This window comes from Volvox carteri (genome assembly GCF_000143455.1).
Source record: "Volvox carteri f. nagariensis unplaced genomic scaffold VOLCAscaffold_84, whole genome shotgun sequence".
Classification (NCBI taxonomy): Eukaryota; Viridiplantae; Chlorophyta; class Chlorophyceae; order Chlamydomonadales; family Volvocaceae; genus Volvox; species Volvox carteri.
Genome location: NW_003307627.1, coordinates 84,662 through 104,167, shown reverse-complemented (window position 1 = coordinate 104,167; position 19,506 = coordinate 84,662). Strand labels below are relative to the sequence as shown.

The 19,506-nt window shown below is 58.6% G+C and overlaps 2 protein-coding genes across 2 annotated transcripts; both read left to right on the top strand.

Moving 5' to 3' along the window:
- VOLCADRAFT_119823 (uncharacterized protein) lies at positions 1-6,301 on the top strand (the record flags this gene model as incomplete). The annotated part of the gene is made up of 11 exons (XM_002958005.1): positions 1-74; positions 291-364; positions 683-949; positions 1,291-1,734; positions 2,302-2,750; positions 2,799-3,023; positions 3,678-4,098; positions 4,457-4,566; positions 5,075-5,599; positions 6,074-6,149; positions 6,186-6,301. Coding segments are annotated over 11 exons (2,781 nt in total), but the record flags the coding sequence as incomplete, so codon positions are not given.
- A 3,501-nt stretch (positions 6,302-9,802) lies between these two features.
- VOLCADRAFT_107931 (uncharacterized protein) lies at positions 9,803-19,408 on the top strand (the record flags this gene model as incomplete). Its single annotated transcript, XM_002958004.1, has 15 exons — positions 9,803-9,978; positions 10,471-10,537; positions 10,908-11,735; positions 12,104-12,283; positions 13,092-13,215; positions 13,502-13,647; positions 14,023-14,151; positions 14,795-15,027; positions 15,196-15,215; positions 15,499-15,638; positions 15,720-16,715; positions 16,888-17,159; positions 17,473-17,557; positions 17,945-18,427; positions 18,618-19,408. The coding sequence occupies 15 exons, from the start codon at positions 9,803-9,805 to the stop codon at positions 18,942-18,944; spliced, it is 4,206 nt and encodes a 1,401-aa protein (XP_002958050.1). The 3' UTR covers positions 18,945-19,408.
- Positions 19,409-19,506: the final 98 nt, after the last annotated feature.

The window sequence follows — 19,506 nt, the reverse complement described above, 5'->3', positions numbered from 1 at the left end:
ATTACGTTCGCCACCCCGCGACATGCTCTGGTAACCGCCAGTCAAGGACGCTTTGACGGCGGACATCCAGAATGGTGCGTGGGTGGGATTGGATCCAGACTAGGCGGGGCCTGGCTGGCTTGGCTGGTTCCGCCGCACGACGTCCCTTCACCGTTTTCTGCTCCTTCATTATTTCTCCATGGCCGTGTAGTCTCCCCTCCAGCTAGCGTCCTCAATTACCTACCTTGCCTCGGCACTTACCTCCTATCCCCAACCTCGGGTTCCTCCGAAACAACCGTCGTCCTGCACAGCCCCAATCGCTACACACACGTGGAAGCGTCTCGCGCAGTGACCTTGACCTACGAGGCGCCCTGCAACGCTTCCGGTAAGTGAGCTGGCTGGCTGAACACACGGCTAGCCACACAGGACGTTGGGGGTTTCCTGGACAGCGCAAAGAAAACGGCAGCAGGTTCGGCTGCGTCCGAAATGGGTTTTCCTGCCCTTGTGCTTAGGTGCCGTGTTTGGCTCCGAATTGGGCTCTGCAACGCCCGCATATATATGCATCAGCACTGTCTCAAATGCATTGCAAACGGATCGGTGCAAAACCTTAAGTTCGATGGGTGCGTGGAACCCTTCATTGTGCTTGTGACTGATTATATACTTCCAAGGGATGTCGCTCCTTTAGCCTCCCCCTTGGCTGGAGATGGAGATGGAGAGGCTTTCGCGCATCAGACGTTGCCTGAACTAGCCACAGGTAAGCTGGTGCTATTCCGGGTCACCAGCGGCTGGGGACCTACTACCACACCAGATAGCCAGGAGGAGCAGCAGCTGTGGGGGGCCACCGCGTCGCTGCCGCTGGATCCAAACTGCGAGGCCGACGCGTGTACCGCAATTCGTACGGCAGTGCCGTCCGCCCGCGCTCTGCAAGCCATGGTGCCCGTCGTGCCGCTAGGTTGGTACCACGGCATTGGTGCGGGTAGAAGGCGGGACATCACACCATACAAGCCATATGTGGGAATAATAATAATAGCCCGCAAATAATATTTTTTTCCTTCCCGCAAACAGCTCGGACGGGTACAATAGAAACACACCCCACCTGTACTTGAGTCTTGGCACGTATATAAACCCTAAATACGTACTGGTCACGCATTCTGGCGATACTGATACATATGGCATTACGTGCGTCGACACAAAACGCGGAATTATTCTTGTTACGGTACAGTTCGCACCGGTGGTCCGTCTTCCGCGGCCGTTAATGCCGTACACGCACACACCGCACCTTCTTCCGCCGTCGCCTCGTGTTCTTCGCAGCTAGTGTAGATAACTGGATCGGCACGCACCAGCTGGCGTTCTTCCCCACCCGCGTCACCTTTAACCAAGCCAGCGCCAATTGCGAGGCCCTGGGCTCCCGCCTCGTCACTCAGTCGGAGTGGGCCCGAGCCGTCGACGACATGCATACCGGCGCACAGCTGGGGGACATCCTGGTAGGTATGCTGGTAGCGTTGTACAACTTTGGCGATAATGGCGGGCGGCCGTGGAATGCTTGGGCCGCCAACGATAGTGGCCGTCGTACATGCGGTGCCGTACAGCTTGACGCAGCCACGGTGAGGGTGGTCAAGACAGCGCCGTCGGTGAACTGTACACAGACGCTGTACTACATGTGCAGTGGGCCGTACTTTGTCCTGGATCCGCCGCCGCCGCCGCCGCCCAGCCCGCCGCCACCGCCACCGCGGCCGCCCGTAATCCCCAACCCAGGTACGCCTATCCCGTTGTTGCTACTGCTATTACTGCTGCTACAGCTACTGATGTGGCAGCCACTGGGTTGTGCACGTAACACGCCGGTTTCGGCGTTGCCCACTTGTGTGTGTGTGGGGGGGGGGGAAACAGCGGCTGTTCTCCCGTTCACGCATACATTATCAGTGCAACAGCCGCGTGACGTGGCATGACGTCTTGTCGCCGTTGCGTCCTTGCGAAGGTGAACAGCCGCGGGGTCCTAACGGTCAACGGTGCCTCTTGAGGGTGTCTTGAGGCCGATACTGAGCAATAAAGAGCCCGATTCACGTTTGCCATGCACAGATTGTGAAAAAGGGTCGCTGCACATGCACCGTCATATTCTGTCAGTGCCTCCCGGACCTCCCTTACCCCCTGGGGGGGACCTCGGGGGGTGCGCGGTGGGGCTATTCGGGATATTGCCGGTCCCGGTGCCCCATACTCCGAATCTTATTTCGATTGGCCGCTACCCCCTCCCTTTGGACTCCCCTTCTTTCCATTGGCCGCTACCCCCTCCCTCTGGACTCCCCTTCCCTCCCCCAAACCTGGAAGCCGTCCGCGAGCGCTGGGACAACCGCATCTGGACCTTCTTCAGCACCCGCGTGCCGCTACGCGACGCCGATACACATTGCCGTACGCTTGGCGGTGGTGCGCACGTGGCGTCGCTGGCGGAATGGTACGACATCTCGGCGGCGCTGGAGGTGGGCGTCGTCAACCGGCTGTACAGCTCCATATCCGCCGCCATGTTCTATTTTGGCAACTACAGCGGCCGGCCCTGGAACTTCTGGGCGTCAGGGGCCCCAGGTGCCGGACAGGGCGGCTGCGGTGCCGTACGAGTGGATCCACTGGCGATTGTCGTGACGCAGACCTCCGTCGCCGCCACTTGCCAGCAGAGCCTTATGTTCCTATGTGTGCAGCTGTCAGTGACCGTGACAAGGACGGAGCCGTTGACGCCGGCGCTACCGCCGCCGCCACGGCCACCGCCGCCGCCGCGGCCGAAGGTGCCGTATTCCCCCAAGCTATCGCCACCGCCGTCACCCAAGCCGCAGCAACCAAGTCGTCCACCGCCACCACCGCCGCCACCCCAACCGCCACCTCTGCGTAGACCTCGATTACCTCCGCCGCCTCCGCCGCCGTCGCCACTGCCCTCACCCAAGCCGCCGCCACCGTTGCCATCGCTGCGACCGCCAAACCTGCCGCCATCGAAACCGGCACGCCTGCAGCCACCTTCGCCGACGGTTCTTCCAAACGCCCAACCGGCGATACCTCCGTACGTAAGTGTACGACTACCTGACCGGTGTGTCCGCTTGTCCCTGTTCGCGGCCTTGCCACTGATCACTTTAATGGCAGCGGAGTTGCTGGAATGCCGCATTCAGAATGCCAGAGCTTGCAACGTCTATAGACGAGCCGTACACCTGCAGATGAGATAATTTGCAACACAGCCGCACAGCGAGACATACGACAGTCCCTTCTTACAAGGGTGCCTAGAAAGGCTCTGTCTCATTCTGCACCTTCACGAACGATTTGAAGCCGTTTATAGGTGTCTTTCGTAACGAAAAGCCCCAACCCTCGATTTGTCATTTCCTAAGCCCCCTTCAAACACGCAAACACAGCTTACAACCCATTAAGTGGTTTGCTTGGTGGCGCGGGTGCTGTGGAAGTGTGTCTTGTCCAGGACACCGCCACTTTACCAATAGCATATGGCGTTTTGATGGCATACAGCCAAGGAGGCGCATCTTGTTGAGGAGGCTGGTACAGCCCAAACCGTGTCCTGTTCAGGAGTTTTACGGCTGATAAGGCCCAAAGCGCACATCCTCCACATGCACCAGGTAGTAGTAGTAGTCTCAGCCCTTATCCCCCACCCTCGCGTACATCGCCGTACAAGCACGGACTGCCGTACCTGTTCCCTCCGGCTCCTGCTGTTGCAGCCGCCCACAATGATGCCCGCAGGACTGTCGCCCGCATCTCCGCCTACCGAACCTCCACCGCTGCCGCCACCACCGCCACCACCACCGCCGCTGCCGCTGCCGCTGCCGCCGACCCCGCTGCCATTAAACCTGTTGCCCGCACAGCCGCCAGCGAAGTTGCAGTCGCCGCCATCACAGCCGTCACCGCCGCCTCTGACGCCGGACGGCTGCCTTCCCTCCAGCCGGGGCTACGACTGCGCCTTGGAGCTAGGGGAGGGCATGACGCTTCATTGGAGTCCGGCAGCCGTTATCCCCTCACCGGCGGCCAGCTCCTTACCGCCTCCGTCACCAGCACCCGCCGCCAGCCAGTGCGCCCAATCGTACCCGAACTCGGGAGCTGTTCGAGGGTCGTACCACATGTTGCTGGAGGCGCCGGATGCAGGTGGGCGCCATTAGGAAGGTTAAAGGTTATTAAAAGTCGAATCCCCAGAAGTAAAACACATACATACATACATACGCGTATTGGTTGATTGTGGTTCGCCGGGTCGGAAATATACGTGTATCCGGGTATATCTTCTAAGGTTCCACCTCAATCCTTGCAAGTAATTGTTCCACTTCTTTCCATTGTCGCCACGTCCGTTGCGTCCCGTACTGTGTACGGCGTCCGGGGATCCATTTATATCCTTGCTCAAGGTCGTACGCCACGAACACCGTGAGTCAGGAAACCCCTAAACCCGCTAAAACCCGAAAATTCCCTTTTTGGTTTCACCCTCGGCCCTCTCCCTCCCTGTCCCCCGCAGACCGACTGTCCCTGGCCTTCCTGCCCTCGGCACGGGGGGGCAAGTCACCCGGCATTACCGCCTTCACTACCGAAGATGGTGCCTTACGGGTTGCCACGTTCCAGGCGGGTGTGGGTGTGTGGACTGCTGCGCGAGTGGGGTTGTTGGGTGGTGTTGCAGGCAAAGAGACAGACATGCTGACAGGCAGGGAGGCAGTGTAGTCCTGAGGTTGGCGGGAGGGAGGGAGGACGGACGCTGTCAGTGGTCCCCTCAGCCGCAGTGGGCCTTCTCAACACTGCGAAGGAATCCTACCTACTTGACATCTCTCGAAAGCGACATTGCGGCGATAAGTAAACGGTGTCGGCCGCGGCGGCGAACGATGAACGGATTATTGATGGTAAAATTTATATCACTGTCTCAATGCTACCACCGTATTATACATCACACTGCATTATTCCCATTACCCACCGGGTCCTTAACTCCCTCGTACACATGTACGGTAAATAACGTGCCACCGCTCTGGTCCCCCCCTTTATCGATCGGTCGGCGGGTCCTGTCCTCCCCGTCACTCCCCGTCACTCCCCGTCACTCCCCGTCACTCCCCGTCACTCCCCGTCACTCCCCGTCACCAACAAGCAGGCCAGCCTACTGCCAGGGGCGGACGGGGTCCTACGGCTGTACAATGCCACAAGCTCAGCTCCGTACGGACCAGGCCCCTGGCCCATTGGGGCACCCCAGCTCCGAAACTGGACCGTCGCCTACACAGCCGTACGGATACCACCACTCAACTCCGTTGATGGTGGCGGCAGTAACAGCAGTAGTAACGACAGCAGCGGCGATCGGCTTGGAATGTGTTTCACCGCCGCAGCATTGCCCCCGGGTGCACGTGGCCTGGATGCTTTCATGGCCACGCTAGTTTCATCTGGCAATGGTACGGCAACCGACGGAGCTGCCATATTGGGTAATGCCGTTGCCGTACGACTTGGCGGCAGCGGCAGCGCAAGCACTGCCCGGCAGCTGCTGATGCTCCGGCGCGCAGCCAGGGCGACGGGCTGTGCGTCGTCATGTAACCAACTGGGCCTTATGCTCGGTGCCAGCTCGCAGCCAGGCTACAACCTCACCGGGGGGGACCTGGAGGCGGCCTGGGGGGCCTTGCTACAGCAGGTGATCGTGTGTTGGGTGTGGAGGGGTTTGAACATAAAAGCAATATTTTGGGGTATCCCTGTTCTCTGAACCATTCCCTGATAAGATTAGGACCGGACCTGTGTCCTGGGAGCCACTGCGCGCTGTTTGTCCAATGCTCTCCGAATTCTCCCAAGTCGCCGCCTAAGGGACCGTAACGTATACATTTTACATCCCCCACGGAGTTCCAGCCAAGCATCCTTCGAAAGGTTGCACGACACGCCGGCCGTACAGTACGGTAATTGGCTTTGTCACAACTTGCCGTATTCATTACAGATCCCTTACCCACGGTAAGGGCGGCATCCTCGTAACCATCCACGCCAACTATTATAGCAACCAAAACCACCATAGCCACAACCACTGCAACCACCATGCCTAGTAACACTCTAAAACGTCGCCACCACGGCCGCCGCTACCGCGCCGCCGCCCTCCCCCCCCTCCCTGGCGTCTTCCCAGGTGCCACCCGAGCAAGGTGGGCCCACTACCGGGGAGGTGGTGGGCGCCTGGGTCGGCTCCGCTTACACCACTGCAGGTGGAGGACAGAGTCGCCAACCAACCACCGCGACAGGTCTGAGCCCGCCCTCGGCCAATTGTACCTCCACCACTCTTCGCTACTACACCGGCGGACTACGAAGCACGGCTTGCTCCTTGCTGGGCTGGTGCATGTGCTGGAACGTGCCGTGATGATATCCTTTTTGGATCTTGGGTTTCGAGTTTTCAAATTTATATTTTGGGCTTCTCGTTTTTATTTGGATTTCAGTGATACGGGCGAAGATCGCAAAACTTCCTAAAAATCAAAAAATCTAAGAGCTGGAGGCGCTTAATTTCTGTGTTTATAATGTGTTTTCTGTCGTCGCATCTGAACCGTACTTGTGCCTTTTTTCATCTCGCGCGGCCTTACAAAATTATATGAAATTGTGAGTGAATGAACGAATGAATGTATGAATGGTTGGATGGTTACGCCAGAACCCGCCAGCAGGTAACCGGTGGTACGGGATCTCGCACCCCGACCTGACCCCGACAATGTATCTAGGCCCGAAGGAAAGGCCCGCAGGGGTCGGTGTACGTGAATGAACTAATGAGGCGTTTGGAAAGGTCGCCACGCGATCGGCAGTGTGACTTGCTTCACCTCTCTTGCTGTGTGCTTACCTTTCGTGTCCCCCTTGGCTACATCTAAGCTAACACAGCTACTGAAGAATTGCCTGGATTTTACATAATTGCATAACCATCTTGTGCGCCTAAGTCAAATACGTTTTTCAGTTTTCGTGAGGTGGATTTATCTTGGTGTGTTTTTCCTTACGGTTGGGAGTTGCAGGAAGCCGGGGTTTCACCGCGCCTCCCGGGAGCAAGCCGAGGCACACACGCCGGCGCATCCGCCTTCAGTCCTCCACACGCTTTCTACACTCCAATCTATGTTACTTTACTAATCGCCGTACATACCGTACTCTGAAACAGCTTGGACAGTCAGTCCTCAAGCTGAGGATGGCAACATTGACACCACCGCCGCCAGGCGCCATACGCCGCCACACTCCCCAACGGGCATAGTGCGGTGTGACCACGTCTTGGTCTTTTCTACAAGGAAATCGTTGTCGTGCTGCTCTCTTCGAATTCGCCTTCATGCGTGTGTCACACTTCAAGTGACAGAAAAGCAACGGGGGTCCTTCAAGACGTCCTTTTTCACATGTGCCGTGGGCACTTGCTGGCATGTATGGGCGACCCGCGTGCTGCCCCCGGGGGGTATTTCCCATCCTTGGAGCTTGGGCTTTGCAAAGTTACGGGCATCGTATAGGGGCCAGGCCGTACAGGTGCCGTTCCGTACTGGCTGGCAGGTTGGCGAGAGGTCAAGAGGCGTGTGAAAAGGACCTGGTGCAATGAAACAATGAAGCAAGTAAGGATGTAAGGACGTGGGAGGACGATGATGAGGCCTCCCGCGTACCCGCATCAATGCCAATACAACGTCCATGGCCCCCCGGCTTTTACGGACACCCCCGCACGTGTGTGTGGAACTTCTTGTACCTTGTAAGTGAGGATGTGAAACTCGGTTCGTGACCGGACGGACGTCGCCCACCTTTCAGGACCGTGCTTGTGAGTGAGCGTCCTCGCGCATGGGGCTGTGTTGTCACTTGGCGGATATGAGCTAGATGGGGGGACAAGATGGGTATTTTGCAACAGGGGATGTCTAACGCTTCCTGGGTTACTGCGGGTCTCATCGGCCGTTTCAGACCACCTGAACCCGAGCTAGGGCCCTAGCTGAATGGCTACCTGGCTATCTACTAAACTACTTTGCTCGACTGCGTCCATGGCGGATCGGAGGCAGGTTGGCGGCTTAGCTAGAACCCATCAAGTTGTGGGTGAGAGCCGGAACTGTACAGAACCGCGAGCTGCAAGAGCTGTAGTGGCAGGAGTAACCAATGTCTTGCCTTTTTTCCTTTCAGGTCGGATATGATATTTCAATTCTTGGCAACTTCCTGTTGGGGACATTCGGCCATTTGCCTAGTTGTCTAAGGTCTGTGGACTGGTTGGCCCATGGGCTGGCTGGCTGCCTTGTTGACTCCTGGTTGGTTGACTGGCTGGTTGGTTGACTGGCTGGTTGGTTGACTGGTTGGTTGGTTGACTGGCTGGTTGATTGACTGGTTGGTTGGCTGGCTGGTTGGTTGGTTGACTAGCTGGTTGGTTGACTGGCTGGTTGGTTGGCTGGTTGGTTGGTCGGGTGGGTGGGTGGTTGGCTGGTTGGTTGGCCCCTGGTTAAAGGCTCTTGCTGGTGGCCGCTACAAGCACTGTAAATTGTATTTTCCGTACGGTAATGGCGACGCGGTGGGACGAACGTGTACGGCATAGGCACGAGGAGCGGATGTGTGATGCTTGCTTATACCTATGCAATGTTGTGGCACCGTGGCCCCCAGGGGGTTGACCGGAAGGCGATATGGTACGGCAGATGCATGTTTGCGTGTTTGTGTTTTTTTTTGCTTTGTTGCATGCAAAATTGGGGTTTCAAATGTTGTCAGGATTAGTCCCGCCGCGCCACAATGCGGTTCCCTTGGTCGTAGTGGTACGGAGCCAATGGCGTTGGATGGCATCGTGCGCGCCGCCGTGCCAACTGTTGCCTGGGGTTGCAGGAGCAAGCAACCACGCACGACAATGGCTGCTGGCTGAACAATACTCCACGTGAGTTTCGTGAACCAATGCGGGGAACCAATACAGTGTTGGACACGCGCTTGGGCGGCAGTCCAATGTCCCAAGGAGCAGCTGTAACAAATCGTACAGACACGGCCCAGCACGGCCCCAACAATGCAGACGTGACAAGTGAAGTGACTTACATGACTTCAATGCCATGAAACCAACATGCATCAGATTGATGAAGAGCAAGCAATTGCTGAACCGATATGTGCACAAGGTGTCGAAGCATACCGGTATGATGTTTGTGAGCAGCTTACTACGATGGGCGCCCCCTCAAGCATCTACGAGTTATAATAATCTGCCAGTGCATCCTCACTAAATCAAATAGCAGTGTGTCGCTAATCACGTAGTCAGACGCAGTTCCGACCATGAACATGAACATGAACATCCTTCTAAGCCAAACGAAAAAGCAGCATCCAATCTCCGGAAAATACAATGCCATAAGCGTTTTATATCAAATTGCCTCAACGGATGCGTTATTGGCGGACATTGACATTTTGCCCTACACAGTTGGTTTAACCAGCCGCTTTCGACGCCCCGTCTAGCCAGAGATAGGACACGAGGCACAAAACATAACCATTCCTTTCATTTCAGTATAGGTATAATGGCTTGGTATTTGCAGAAAGTGCATCACTTCTTTCCTATCGGAACCAAGGCTATTAAGGATAGGGCTCCAGGAGCAGGAACCCTGCTTCAGCCAGGGAGTCTTACATTTTACCATTGGATCGCACATCGGCACAGTTATGGGCAAACTCTTAGACTCTCTCCGTAACCTCCGCAGTACAGCACACTGACTCGGCCAGAAGCTCAACGTATTGTCAGCACTGTTGCCACTCCTTACTACATCTTAGCACTTATCTTCCTGTATTGAGGTCGCTATCTATACTTTATACTTAGCCCACTATCTTTGATAAGCATTTGCCCGCAGTTTTGCACCGCATCGCTGCGTCACGCTCATAGGCGAACATGTTCTTTCAATCTGTGCCTTGGCTGTAGTAGTTTCTAACCATGTCACCTCAAATCCTTCTTGACGATGATGAAAATGACAGCAAACGGCGGGCGCAAGCTGAGGACGCGGTCCAGGCACTGCCTGCTCCTCGTCGGCGGGGGCTAGCATCAGCGGCTATCCTTATTGCTAAAGGTTTCTGGTCGCGCGCATCCAATGTCATTACCGCAGCTTCTAGGTGCGTGCCTTCCGGCCAGCCATGTCCACCTGCGATGGTCCAGGTCGCTACCTGCCCAACATGTGCGCGCAGGCCCAGAACTACGCACCTGATTAAAAATCCTATAAATATATTTACTGATAACCGTATCGGTTGGGACTTCCCCCAAAACCTTAGACCCAGCTCCCATGGTGGTGGTATAAGCTCCGTTTCATCCAGAGCGCTAGAAGCCGCTGACACCCGAGACCCGACACCGCCCAACACCGCGGTATCGCACATCTCGGGCTTCCCCTTCATCTTCTAGGCCTTAAGCAGGAGTGCACGGGAGATGGGATGAAACAGGGTTTCTGTGACAATGGTCCATGAACCATGATACGTCTTGCTCACATGACAGAATGAGGTTAGCGCATGGAAGGTATCATGTGAGGTGGCAGATGAGGGTCTTACATAGGACATATTGCTCCGACACCCGCAAGGTTCACGGCCGTACTACCCCTACCTGCCGTACACCAGGGTTACCAACTCGGCTGGTCAGGAACAGCAGACCTTCCGTCGACAGACTCACGAGACCTCGGATCTGGTGCGTGTGTGTGACCCGTGACTCTAACCTCCTATCCTGTCGAATTGTGGGGGGAAGCGGAGGAAAGAGGACTATGTTGGGGCTATGGTGAGCTCCGGTGGCCGGACGAAGCTGGGGGGGTCATGAAGCTGCGGGTTTGGACTCGGAGGTTTGGTTTGGATCCACGTACACCCCCACCTCCCAACCCCATCACCATTTGCATCTGATACCCCCCTGGGGCCCTCCCCCCCCCTGGGGATGAGCGGGTGCTGATCCGGGCGACCCTAATGTGGGGGATTGTAAACATGGCGGTCAGATGAGGTTGGGCCCACCTCTCTACGAACCAGTGAACCGACAATTAACCGACTTTCACAAACTAACATCCCCTCAGGTGCTCCCCGGGGAGTTACAGGTAGCTCTGGTAGTTGACCAGCTCCGAGACCTTACCGCCATCAACTACTGCCAACAGGGCGACAGCGGCTGCCATAATGAGGAGGCGCTGCGCCGCCGCGCCGCCAACCGAACCGACCCGGGGGTCGTTGAGGCGATACGGAACTGGTGGAAGTGGCTGCCAAAGGTGCAGACGAACGTGATTGCGGTAGTGGCAGCGGCGGCGCCGCCACCGCCGCCGCTGCCGCCGGCTTCGCCGTATCAGGGCGTCGAGGATGTCGATGACCGTCAATTGGAAGCCGGCGGGGTAGTGGATGGGTCGGTTCTTCCGGCGGAAACGGAAGCGGCGGAAGCGGTTGACACATCTCACCGCCGGCGTGACGACGGCGGGGTGACAGCGGCGGCCGGCTCGGCGGTGGCGGAGGGGGATGAGAGAGGTGGCGACCCGCGTCTCCCTCTTCCCCAGCACCAGCAGGGGTCAGAAGGGCAGGGGATGGCGGCAGAGGCACTCGGAGGCTGTTACCAGCCCCCGGGGGATGGTGAAGAGGCGCAGGACGAGCAGGAGATGCAGGAGGAGCACCTCCGTAACTCGGGCGCACAAAGCGGGTCCGGGGTCGAAGAGCCCTCCGGAGTTTCTGGCTTGTCTGTTGGCAGTCGTACAGCGCCCGCCAGTTCATCTGCTCAACTGCTGGTTGGGGAGGACGCAGCCGCCGCCGTCGGGGGGGCCGCCAGCACTAACAGCAACGGTTTTTTAGGAGGTCCCGTCGGCCTTCAAGTTGCCGTACTGGACGAGCCCATCTACTCCGCCATGGTGGTGGTAATTACCTGGGTGGGTCTATCAAAGGGGTGTTGACGGATTTTATCTGGGAGTGTATGTATGTATTTATGTATGTATGTATGTATATGTGCATGTATATCCAAGTATGTGTGTTTTGGGCCGGGCGGACGTGCCGGGTACGGAATGGTGGCGTTGAAACTGTTTTGGGGTGGTGGGGGGCTTTCCATGTGCCGGGTGGGTGTTAGGGGAAATTGCGTGAGTGCGGTTTTAGGGATGACGCAGGTGTTGGTGTTCTGGGTGGTCAACGCGGTGGTGAGGAGTGATGGCGTGTTGGGGTAGGGTAGGGTAGGGTACGACATTGAAAAAGCCGTCGTAGCACCGCCCCCAGCAGCTTCCGTACCTCCTGTACCTCCCCGCAGGTATTACTGCCGCGTTTCGGGATCCGAGCGGATCCCGAATACGACCCATCCGAGGACTGGTTGGACGACAATGAAGGACTCCCCTACATGGATTTCAAGCACTTTTCCAACTCTCTGTTTGACCTGGCGGATGCTTGGTCCCGGGGCCCGGAGGCCGTCCTGTGCCAGGAGCTGCTGGCGGTGAGGGGGTCGCGCCCTGCGGTGGTGTACTCTTCTACTCTCCTCTGCTCCTGTCCCGTCCCGGCCGCCGGGAACTAATCCTCCTAATTCTGCTGCTGCTGCTGCTTTTGTCAATGCCACTGCTGAAACGGCGATACCTGTTTATGTAACAACGTTTCTACTGCTACTGCTACTGCTACTGCTGTTGCTGCTGCTGCTGTTGCTGCTGCTATGCCAGACCCTTCTTCAAGACGTTCAAGCTCTGGAAAGCTCCGAAGCCGCCTTCACCCGGCTGCTAGAGAAGTTTCGCACTTTGAAGCGGCAGCCGCAGCCACCATCACCATCGCCGCCACCCCCGCAGCCGCCGCACCCGTCACCGCCGTACCCGCAAACGCCGTCACCGCAGCCGCCGCCACACCCCTTTGCACTGCCACCACCACCACCACCACGACCAGCACCGCAGCCACAGCAGCAGCAAAGTGTGCTTCCTTTGGAGATTGAGGGAGGGCCCCAGCCTCCTGGATCCAGCTCCGGAACCAGCAGATCTTCTCCGTACGATGTTGGACCCAAACCAGATCCGCGGCTGCCACCGCCAACGACGGCTGCGGCGCCAACGGCGGTGTCGCGCGCTGCAACGCTGGCGGCAGCACCGCCGCCAACGACGGCAGCGTATCACGGCGTAGCTTACAGACCATATACTTCGGGAAGTAATACAGCAACGTTGGCGTCGGCGGCGGCGGCGGGGACGAATCTGGCCACACCTACAATTCTCACGTTCCCCGCGCGATCCACATCCGCCGCCGCCACTATCACGGCACCTGTGACGCAGCCAGGGCCGTACAAGTCAGCGCCGTACAGTCATCCTTCCCGCATGCCGTCGCCGTCGCCCTCGTCGGACGGCCGTCGCGACACGGCGTTCAAGATACCTCAGTACAATCGGATAGACGTGTCAGGTTGGTTGGTTGGTTGGTTGGTTGGTCTGTTAATTCCGTACTGGAGCGTGGGTGATTTTCAACTTCAGCCCCAACAAATAATTTTAGATAATGCAGGTATGCGATATTGACTGTTTAGGGTTGCTTACGTATTTCAACATTTTTAACTTCTCCTCTTTCAATGCCAGTCTTAAGCAAACCACGGTAGCTCACACGTCCTCGGCACGGCGGTACAGTGTGGTGATGTCATGGTGTTGTCTACTTAATCCGATAATTACGACATGTACGACACATGCACATCGTACAGGTGTTCGCTCCCCGCTTGCGGACTACTTTCACAGCGGTGTACCGCGGCCCGACGCAGCTACTCTGGAGCAATGGCGGCGGAGCCGTACGAGTAACAGTCGCCGTACTGTACGGGGAGATGGTCGTGACGGAAATCAATCCGTGCAGGTGGCAAAGGTTTTTGTCGTCGTGGGGTTGGCGTGGGATGGAGCTGCGGGCTGCTGCTGCTTTCCGGGGCTCCGGACCTGACCCGACCTTAGCTTCCCGTCATGGGCCCCTTCCCAGTTATCACGCACACGCCCTCACTAACGCGGCGAATTAATGGGCAACCTGCCAGCCCTTGCTCATTCGCTCAAAACTAAAAAAAACGTCAGAATATCTTTAACATAATTATAAAGTATTGTTCATTTAATTTATCAGATAGTTTTAATGGTCATCAGGACAACACTGAAGATTCCCCAACCGGCCCCTGCCTTCCCCCATCCGCTTGGCTGCAAATATGCAACGACGCACACATACATACATACACACGCGGACGGGCAGCTCCGAGGCCGTTCCCCTCCGGCTGTGGCTCTGAGCGCCGAGGCCCTCGTCGGACAGCATTCGCCTGGGGGCGGCCGAGAAGGCGGTGACGGCGCGGTGCTGATGTACGAAGAGTACATGCACGACATGGTACGACATGGTGTACGACAGTCCATCATGTGCTGTATACCATTTGACATTTTCTTAGGGCCCACAAACGTGTAATGGAGTACCTTGGAATAGTACACTGTACGGTAAAGGTACGACACCGGCTTTCGTGCCAAACCGCCCAATTGCCCGTCGTTCCCATTCGCTCTCGTCGTATCTTGTCGTGTCGTGTCGTGTCGTATTGTGTCACGATAAGTAGGTACTGGGTGAATAATTTGTCGTACAATGGCCATGTACGAGCTGTCCGTACACCCCGCGCTCTTAAGATTCTCTCCTTCGCGCGGCAGCTCCTTCCGGTTCCCTCATTCTGCCCTCTGCTTCGCTATAAGCCATGATTTCGACGGAGGGTTTTACTCGAGAACTTCTACAAAGTACCTTTACCTTGGTGTATTGGGGGGGTACGACAGCAAGGATAATGCTTGTGATAAGAACGTCTGAAGAAATCATGCGTGTGTTAATGTGGGCTGCTCGGTGGGGAAGTGAAGCTGACTGACATTTCTGCTCCTCATCTCTATGACCCGTTACTTGCGTCACCCGACTGAGACATTTTCCTTTTCCTTTTATTCATTTTTTTCTCCATTGCTCATGTCGTACACTGACGTGGCAATGGCGGCGGCGGTCGCAGGCATCACGTTACTTGGCGCAGCAGCGGAAGATGCTAGTGGCCACGTCAGCCGGCGCAGCGGCGGCGGCAGGGCAGCTTCTGGCGGCAGCCGGGGTGATGACGGACAGTGCCTGGGAGGGCGACGGCGACGGTGACTGTGAGGGCGCTGGTAGTGCAGCAGCTGCTGCCGCGGCGGCGGCGGGGGACTGTCCCGTCTCTAACCCCTTCACGACAATGTCATTGCGACCCGAAGGGTGCGCTGCTTCCTTACCTTTATCTTCATAACTTCGCTTCTACAGCCGTAGCCGTAGCTGAATGACTGTTGCCTGTTCAGGCCATCGGAGTTAGGCTTGGGCTATATATGTACAGCCGGGTGCGGGGCTAGCTGCGCCGAAGCTGCTGTCCTCCTTAACCTCCCTTAGGTGGTCACAGGACGCACCAGGTAAGGCACCTGAAAGGTGAACCCCTAACATAGGCCGGACACCCTCCTTGCCATCCGTCCGTCCTTATACATGCGGTATTATGAGACTTGGGTTTTTGTTGCAGGCTGCTAAACAACGAATCGCAACATCTACAGCACCAGCCGCCGCAGCAGCAGCAGCAGCAACAGCAGAGACGGCAGCGGCAGCGTCCGTCGGCAGTAGCAATACCGCCTTTCCTGGCGTCCGATCACAGTCCTAGACTCAGCACGTTCAGCACAACCACGAGCGTCGCCGACGCCGCAGACACCGCTGACACCACGGAGCTCAGCGCGTTCGCCACCGCCGCTGCGGCAGCGGCGGCCGCATCGCCCAATTCGACGCACCTACGCGGTGGCAGCGGCCTGGCTGTAACCACCACCAATAGCACTTCGCCGGTCGGCGGGGTGAGGGGATCGACCCATGGGTCACGGATCCCGCCGCCGCCGCCTCTGCCGCCGCTTGCGGCTCCTACCATCGACCCACAGATCTTGGCCGCCACACAGCTTCCGGTGTGTGTAGTGGGACGTGCCGTAGCGCCAGCGGAGCCGCCGTCACTGCCGGCATGTACGAGTGGTGGCGGCGGCGGCGGCAGCCCGAGGTCCGGCAGCGGCTCCCGCGCCGCTAGGAGCCCGTTCCGGCGGCAAAGCCGAACGTGCTCGTCACCCACCGGTGCCGCCGTCGTGGCCGCCACCGCCACCGCCGCCGCCGCCGCCGCGGGCGCTACAGCTTCGCCATCAGAGGAAAACGGCCTCCCTCCGCAACAACCATTGACACGTGGGGCTCTGGAGGCGGCGTCAACGGCAGCGGCGTCACGGCCGGCGTCTCCGTCCCACCGCGGCGACGCAAGTTTGGGAGCAACCACTGGCGGCGGGGCGAGTCCGCACGACGATGTGCTGCAACAGCAGGTCTCCGCTGACGGTTCCGCCGCCGCGTCGGCGGCTTTCGCCCAGGCGGAGGCGCAGGCGCAAGTGGTGATGGCCTTCGCCACTGCGGCGTACCGGCTGGCTGACCCCAATGTGCATTCCCTGCTGCTGCCTGAGCGGCTGACCCCCCCGCCATCACGTGAAGGCGCCCCACGGGCCCGTGCACATGTACAACAAAACACGCACTCCCATTCTCTCGGCCAAGCGTCGTCCAATCGTATGTACGGCGGCGCCGGCAGCACTTCCTCGCCGTACTCTCCATCTGGCCGGGCGCGGCCGCCGACGGCGCCCAGTGGAGCGCTTCATTCGCATCATCCTGCCGTACTGAACGACGTGATCGTGCAACACGTCGCTGGTGCAGGCGGTGACGGCAGCGGCGGCGCGTCCGCACATCGAACTGTTGCTTGGCCGCAGGTCCCGGCTTGTACGGCCTCCGAGCACCAGGCTGGTTTGCTCCCGCCGCCGCCAGCCGCCTCTGTCTCACCTCCGTCGACGCCCCCCCCCGCCGGCACCCGCCGTCCCTCCACCGCAGTCGCCGGCGGCGGCGCTATCTCTTCGGTGAGCGTTAGCGCCATCGCAGCCGTCGCAGCGGCAGCCGCCGCCGCCGCGAGCTCTCTCGGCAGCGCCGCGACTCGCCGGCTCGTCTCCGCCTCCGCCTCCGCCCGCGGTTCCCAGCGACCCGTGGTTCATAATCATCACCAAAACCAACAACACATGCCCGGCCTCCCAGGTTGTGCTGAGCCCGCTATCGCATTCGTTCACCATACAACCCAACACCAGCACCAACAACCATTTCTGCAGTTCACTCAGCAAACTCAACTCCAACCACATCCGCCGTCGCAGCAACAGCATCATGCTCAGCTACACCCTCAACGCCAATACACACAATCCTCCCAATCGGCTACAGCGGCTCAGCCGAACCCCGGCGGCGGATCCGGCGGTGGCGACGGCGGCGGCGGCGGAGGAGGAGGGGGAGGAGGAGGAGGAGGAGGAGGGTCCATCGTGAGCCGTTGGGCTTCTTCCTCTCAGCCCCATTCGGGCGGCCTGGTTCAGACACCGCGCGCACCCTGGCGGCCGATGGCGAGTACGGCAGTTTCAGCACCGGGTGTGGCGGGCCAGTACGGCAGCGGCGTCCGGCGTTTCTCCGTTGCGCAAGGAATGTACGGCAGTAGCAGTAGCAGCGGCGGCGGCGGCATCATGGTGCAAACCAACGGGATGTCGAAGGGCAACAACAAACTGGTGGGGAGATGATGTGCTCGCACGCTGTCGTACTTTGGATCTTAAACTCCCCAGTGTTATGTACACACATCCTCAGCGCATTAAAACTCGCCCTCCTTCTTCTCTTGCCGCCGCCTCGCGAACATTCTTATCCCGCGGCTGCTTTAGGGTCGCACGGCGAAGTGAGTCCGATCGTACACTTTGTACGGCAACTCAATTCAAAACGTACGATTCTCGAGTCGTAAGTTAGACATTAAAGACTGCAACATGTGAGGCATGGTGACCCCACCTCCAGGTGGCCTCGTGTTGGCTTGTACGGCAACCGTAGGACGCGCCTTGCGCCTGCTTTTACAACATGTGCAGGAGTTTGCACTTCCTTGATGCCTCTGACGTCTCTCTGGCCCTCTCAGCTGTCAACCCTCCGCGGTTTGCTGCTTCGGACTTTTCGGCAATTGCTGCTCATTTGATTGATTACTGCGTTTCCCCTGGTGTTCCTGATTTCCATCCCTTACGCAATCCCGCTTTGCTTTCTCCTCGCCGTGTCTGTACGGGCTGTCGTACGCCCACAGCGCGCGTCCCTCTCCAGCCCGCTGATGGTTCACGCGGGGCCCTCCGGCGAGGGCACCGCCGGCGGGTCCGTACTGTCGCCCACCGCGGCTGCAGCGGCCAGCAACAGCCGGCGCGGCAGCCGCAGCAGCGGCTGTGGTGATGAGGCCTCATCCGCCGCCGCGGCGGCAGCGGCGGCAGGTTTCTTACGGTCTGTTGTCGGGGAGGCGCCGTCAGGCCTGGAGGCGGCTAGCGTCGGGGCCGGCAGCAGCGGCGGCGGCGGACCGCATGCCTTCGCCATGGCCCGGCGGTGCTCCCACACACACGAGTACGGCACGCATCCCGGTAATACCGCCCACGCCGTCGTGGCGTCGTCTTCGTTGGCGCCGTCGTCGTCTTTGGCGTCGGCAGCGGCGGCGGGCTGTGAAGTGATCCGCAGTCCCGTACGGATTCGGAGCAGCGACCCCGTCGGCTTTGCGGATGCCGTTACAGCCGCCAGGATGAATGTGAGAGAGTGCCGCCGCCGCTGCGATGATGGGACGTTGGTGTCCGTACCGCGGTACCGGTCATACATACATGCATACATTCATACATACAGTATTCGCCAAGCTGTGCTTTCTGTTCCCTTGCTGCTTCCAACCCCTTTCCCTCCCTTGATCGCTTCCCCTCCCAATGCCCCACCGCCCTAACCCGCAGGTCGCCATCATGGCTGACGAGCTCATGCACCGCCAAGCGGAGCAGCGGGCCCAGGCTAAAATGGGGAGGGATCGAACCCTGCACCTGCGGCCCTCGACCGCCGCCGCAGCGAGGCGCTGGTTCCCCAACGGGTTTGGCGACTTCTTGGCGGCTCGTACGGCGGCTGGTGTGACCATGGGAAGGGGGGAGGCGGAGGGCGTGGGGAGGGGGGTTGCCGGAGGGGGCGCGGCTGCGGGGCAGAGCGGCGGCGACGGCAGCACTAATGGGGAGGTGGCGGCGGTGGTTTCGGAGCGATTTGGAGGTGTGATCCCGCCGCCTGCGATGTGAGGGGGTGTTGTGAAGGGTTGCGGGAGAACGGTTTCGTGGGTTTGGGGCTGTGGGGGTTGTTCGTTAAGACCCGGGTTGTGAGGTCCATATTATCTGTGCATGTATGACATGCATGTATTTCTTTATGAGCCGCACGGGAAATGCGTATTGTGCATGTATGTATGCGTATGTATATGTTTTCAGAGTGGAGTTTTTGATGACGCGCGGGTAAATAATGTTGTATATGGCAAAGGTGTCGTACGCCCACAGCCGCACTTCCTTGTAGTTGTTGCACTGCAGAGGCTTTGGTTTCTGTTTGTTAGTTGTGCTGACGGGCCCCCCTTTTATTTCCTCATGAACTTTCTTAGGCGTGCCAAGCCCAGGTGAGCGGGGTGGGTGGGGGAACGACAACGTCCTCGCTCGTCCTCACTCCTCGCCGCAATAGCCCCCATATTAATAACCGCTCATGGGCTCCTTGGGGTTGTTTTACCCGCACCCATGCGGAACCTTGTAACACTTGACACATTTCAGCTACACGGCGTTTCCTGCAAAATTTATATTCACTCGCTGTATTGCCCCATGG